General features: G+C 36.1%; 1 protein-coding gene across 1 annotated transcript; it reads right to left on the bottom strand.

The window, feature by feature from the left end:
- Positions 1-1607: 1607 nt before the first annotated feature.
- LOC107889141 (receptor-like protein 7) lies at positions 1608-5665 on the bottom strand. The gene is made up of 3 exons (XM_016813478.2): positions 4584-5665; positions 3660-3731; positions 1608-3582 (listed from the first exon to the last, which is right to left on the bottom strand). The coding sequence occupies exons 1-3, from the start codon at positions 5575-5577 to the stop codon at positions 1802-1804; spliced, it is 2847 nt and encodes a 948-aa protein (XP_016668967.1). The 5' UTR covers positions 5578-5665; the 3' UTR covers positions 1608-1801.
- Positions 5666-5918: the final 253 nt, after the last annotated feature.

Genomic DNA, 5918 nt, shown 5'->3' with positions numbered 1-5918 from the left:
TGGGTCACCAAACCGTCCAAACAAGGGAGAACAAGCCCAATTCGGCAAAGGCATTTGGGCAGCTCAAAAATCCACTTTTGGGAGATTTACTGGAGGTCCCTACACTTGCAAATGAGTTAGAAAATAGCACGCCAACTTTGCCCAAGAAACCGTCTACCCCTTGCTTGATTCAAGCATGATATCATGCATGAGTCAAACAACCAAACAACTCCCTCCCCCACAAATTATAGCCGGCCATGGGAAGGAAAATCTAAGGGGTTCATCATACTATTTTTAGTAAACACACCTACCATCCTTCACTATACATACCCACCTCCATTCCTCATTTTAATCATCCCTTATTTATCCTTTATTTAACACTTCTCTTCCATTCTCTCATTCCCTCTCTTCATTCCAACGCATAGTATCTCAAATTTCCTTTCTTTCTTAGCCAGCAAAACCTTGATAAGATCATCTCTTGGCTGACCAACTTGAGGAGCCATTAGCAAATGAGCAACATGAGGACGGGAGGAAACTTCTTCAATCGGAGTTTGCAAGGCTGCTGATTCGAACAAAGTTTATTCTTCCTTTGCTTGTTACTTTGATTTTAATCATGTTTGCAATGTGCTTTGTTATCTTGTCATCAACAATGGTAGTTTAAATCTGTTTAGCTAGGATGATTGAATCAATTCAATGAAATTTGTTTAAATCATGTTTATAGTGTTTTTGCCTTAGTCATTCCTATTTTCTATTAAACTCAAGCATGTATTTCATTCAAACATGATTGGATACATTGGAATTAGTTGAGCGATCCTAACCAGACAATGACTAATAGACACAATAATTGAAAAGTGCATGATTAATTTAGATCCTAACCCGACTAAATTAAAGGTTCATAATAACTTTAACGAGCTCTATTATCTTGCATAGTTTTTAGGTTTATGTGATTAAATTGTTTCAAACTTAACACATCCCTGTTATTTCACATGAATTCTAAGAAACTTTTAGTTTAATATGATCAGTAAAATGCATGTTTTTCTAAGTAAAAGATTCTGAAAGGACTTAATTTGGTTTCAAACTCATGAAAGATTGAGTTTGTTTTGCCATGGAATATTTTTCAAGCACCGTTGAACATGAGAAAAATGAATTAAGTGGAATGATGTAATTATTTTAGCCTATTCATGTTATTGATTTTTAAAGTTTGTGTTGTTGCTGCTAAATTCATCTCATACAATTTAGTTAATTATCAACTTAGATTAAATTGCATTAGGGGTAATCTTGCATCTAGATAATTTAATTTAGTTTAATCATCCACCATCACTCGAAATATTGTGTTCTTATCACCATTTTGTAAAACTTTAATTTTGCACATGCACAGTCTCTGTGGAGACGATAACTCTTTTACTTTCTTATTATTTGATAGCAACTGTGTACACTTGCACAAACAACCTATGTGTTACACTCTTCCATAAAAAAATCATTTTCCTCTCATAAACCCATACCTCTTTAAATCATTATTAAATTTAAATAATTTCCCACTAGAGATTTGTATTCTATATAGTATGCTCGAAATTATATAAAAACTGGTTCCTGACCAAGCCAAGGGAACATTCTAGTAATATGTGTCGTCCTTCAAACTCCACTTCTTTTTCATTATAACAAGAGTACTAGTGATGAAAAAAGCGAAATGGGCGCATTCCATAATGTAACTATAGCTTAATAATACATGGCATAGATGCATATAGAGGGAAAAAACGATGAAGGATACAATCTTCATCCCTACCATCCCCAATGGTGCATTCAAATTAGTCCACTTGATTTTTTATAGTACATGCCTCCTTCGCCTTCTTGTAGGAAATTTGGAGAAAGTGTTGGCAAACCAATCAGGTTTCTTTTTTATCACAACATGTCCAATCACCACTCCAAATAGGGATCCACATCCATAACCGAACAACACTACTTTCCAATCCAATCCAAATTCTCCCGAAGAAGTCAAAGATGGAGGTGGCAGGCTTCCAGAATTGCTGCTACATTCTTTTAGCAAGGGTTTTCCACACAACCCAAGATTTCCATCAAAGGAGCTACTTTGAAAAGTCTCAAATTGGCCGCCTCCTGGTATAAGCCCTGTGAGACGATTATGAGAGACGTTGAGGAATGAAAGGAAAGTGAGTTGAGTACTCAACTCCATTGGAATTCTTCCCACTAGTTTGTTCTCAGAAAGGTCCAAAGATTCAAGATTTGTGAGCTTCGCTATGGCTACTGGGATTCCTCCAACGAGATTGTTATTCGAAAAGTTGAGCAAGTGAAGCTCTTTGAGCTTCCCAATCAATTTTGGAATTTCTCCATCAAATCTGTTGTTGGAGAAATCAATGGCTACAAGAGTTCGAATGATCTTTGGGTACTTCATCTCCATGCCTTTGTTTGTAATTGTCATGGAGTAGTCATAATCCCTGGGAACATGCATAAGATTTATCCTCATATCTAAACTTTCAAGCATGTATTTAGGAGGTGAGTTTTTTCCATCCAGATTTTTCATGCTAATCCATCTTTCAAAGTAACCCCAAGGCAAGGTTCCATTGAATCTGTTGTGAGAAAGATCGATGATTCGCAACTTGGGAAAGACGTTGAGATTCAACTTAGGATTCTCCATCCTACCATAAAATGCATTAGAAGATAAAATAAGAATATTCAATTCTGGAAGAGACCCTAACCAAGAAGGGAATGCATCTCTAATCTGATTGTTTCCAAGATCAAGATATTCCAACATTTTACACTCCATCAGCGATTTTGGAATCTTCTCCTGCAATTTGTTTTTGCTCAAATCTATCATTTTTAATCTGTTTCCAGTTGCCCAACCACTTGGAATGGGACCATCTAACTGGTTGGACCGCACCTTCAGTACTAATAAAGACTTGCTGAAGTTGCTCAGACACACTGGGATCCCACCACTCATGTTATTGTAGGAAAAGTCAAGAATGGAAAGAGAGCTGAGATTGCACAACAGCTGTGGGATCTCTCCATTGAGAGAATTATTTGAGATGGAATAGAAAACTGTAGACAATGGTGGAACTGGGAGAGAACCTCGGAGAATGTTGAAATCAAGTTTCAGATATTGCAGTTTAGACCATGGAAGAACAAGTGGGAAGTCATCGAAACCGATGAGGGAGTTGTTTGAAAGGTCTAAAAACAACAGGGTTTCAACGCTCACTTTGGACATCCACTGCGGTATCTGGCCCTTAATGTTGTTTGAAGAAAGATCAAGAAGCTGTAACCGGTGTTGGTTGCGCAAGAAATATGGGAACTCTCTTAGATGGCAGTGCCGTAATCCTATATCAACAAGCTGAGCTTGAGGGCTGGTGGCATTGCTATTATCTGGAGAAACTAAATAGAAATTATTCAAGGACAGAAACAAATACTGCAGATCTTTTAGCTCTAGAAATGCATCCATCTCCAGAATGCCACCCAATCTGTTGTCGTCACAGTCAAAAAATTTAAGTTTCTCGAGTCTCGAGATTGAGCTTGGGACTGATCCATGTAGCATGTTTCCGAGCAGATTCAAAGCAGTGAGTTGGGTCAAGTTGGTAAGCTCAGAAGGAATAAAACCTGTTAGATTTTTTAAAATAAATTTGATTAGTCGAAAAAGAAAAAGAAAACAGACATAAGGTTTCCTAGTAACTCACCCGTAAAATAATTATCATGGAGATCCAAAGTATCGAGTTTGGTGAGATTACCCAACGTTGGTGGCACTGACCCTGTGAAGTAGCATTTAAGTACAACCTTCAACTTCAACTATATACTCCATTCAAATAAATCAATAATATGGCACCAAGATAAAGCTAGTCTTTGACGCTAATTCATATTTTCACCTTAGTCATAATTTTCTTTTATCATTTTAAAAAATTTTAAGATTTAAATAAATTATTTTTTTTAAAAATTAACTCAACTGTTAAGATCTATATGTATTCTTCACTATTAACATATAAAATTTTTGAGTTGTTTAAATTTGTTGAAATCTAAAAATACTTATTACTATTTTTAAATTTTATAAAATATATATGGATTATCATGCGAGTGAGCGCATCGATATCATTAAAAATTAATTTGATTAATTTTAAAATTTTGGGGCCAAAGTAAATAAATAATTAAAATTATCATTAAGCCTAGGGGTGTAATCGAGCCAAGCCAAGCTCGAATACTATCAAGCTTGAGCTCAAATCGAAATTCAGAGCTCGATATTCAACTCAAACTCGATCAAACATCTATTTATAAGCTCGAGCTCAACTCAAGATAAAATCAAGCTACTCAAGCTCAAGTTCAATTAAACTTGTTTACTAATTTTTGTACTCAAGCTCGGACTTAAACTTGAGCTCGAGATTGACTCAATAATGAAGCTTAAGATTAATAATATATATTAAGGTCAATAAAGTAATTTAATAATATAAAAATATAAAAATCTCATTAACTATTCTGATAAATTATTATTAAATTCAAATTCGACTCAATCGATAGCTAGAACTGTTCGAGCTCAATCTCAAGCTCAATAATTATTTAATCAAGTTCAAATCGTTACTCGTAATTGTGTCTAAATAAAAGAAAGTACTCACCCGTAAAAGAATTGGTTGCTAGATCCAGAAATTTGAGATTGGGAAGATTACCCAACGTAGATGGCACTGACCCTGAGAAGTTGCAGTGACCGAGTCCCAAGAATTCCAAAGAACTAAGGTTTTCGATTGAAGCAGGTAACTCACCAGAAAAGCTTGTATTCCACAATGCTAACTTTTTAAGTTTGTTGCTGAAATTGAACTCCAGCAAGTAACCTGTCAGATCCAAGTTGTGTGACAGCCAAATAGTTTCAAGGTTTGGTAGCCGGAAAATGGCTAATGGAAACATGCCCTGCAGTCCACAAGACTCGAGGTAAAGGGACGTCAGCGAGGACAAGTTGGCCAACACACTCGGAATCGGAGACGCCATAACTACGTAGGAGAGATTGAGGTACTTCAAGTTTGTTAAATTCTGTATTAAGCTCTTCACATCTGGCTTTTCGAGTACCAACAACCTTTGAGAAGGGTTAGTATCCCAATTATTAGAGAAATCAAGGGAGGATAACCTATAGAGCTTTGAAATTTCTGACGGTATTTGACCAGAAAATACAGAACTAGAGAGGTTAAGGTATGTCAGCATCGAAAGATTGCCCAACGCATATGGAATCAAAGAGTAATTAAAATGGTTGTTAGCGAGGTTAAGCTTTTGAAGGTGAAGAAGGCGGAAGAGACTGCTGGTGGAATTGATGGAGCCATAAAGGCAACTGCTGCTGAGATCCAGGCCTATCACCACACCCGTGATTTCGTCACACTCAATGCCATCCCATGAACAGCAGTCAACGCTTTGAGAATCCCAACTATCAACCTTAGGATAAGCACAAAAACCTGCAGCCAATGCCTGCTTGTCGATGATGAAGCTATCCTTGAGCTGCAGCAAAGCAAGACGCTCATCGCTGTGACAAAGTACTGCAGGCTGCTCAGACGAGAAAGAGAAGGCAGTGAACTGAAAAAGAGTAACGATGAAAAGAAAGCATGCAAATGCAAGTGAAAGCCTCATTTGATTTTTTGGCTTGATGTGTTAGGAGAGAGAAGTGTTTCTATATAGAAGTGCTTCAGATTCACAATTGTACGTAATGATCCAGTATCGTTGACTGAGAATGGCCAAGGGTCAATGGCGGAGAAGGTATTTAAATATTCAAACTCAAGTAATATTAAAGTCTCACTAGCTTTAAATGATTGATTGATTTATTTATTTTTGGATGAAATTGGACAATAGATTTTAAATAAAAAAGTTGAGGAAATTTTAAAAATTTAAAGTAGGTAAAGTAAATTTTTATTTTTATTTTTACCATTTTTTGGAATTTTAGATTGTTTAAAATTGTTTTCTTAATTCTCACT

Source organism: Gossypium hirsutum, chromosome A11, assembly GCF_007990345.1.
Source record: "Gossypium hirsutum isolate 1008001.06 chromosome A11, Gossypium_hirsutum_v2.1, whole genome shotgun sequence".
Lineage (NCBI taxonomy): Eukaryota > Viridiplantae > Streptophyta > Magnoliopsida > Malvales > Malvaceae > Gossypium > Gossypium hirsutum.
The sequence above is the reverse complement of the archived record's forward strand: the minus strand, read 5'-3'. Positions and strand labels throughout refer to the sequence as shown.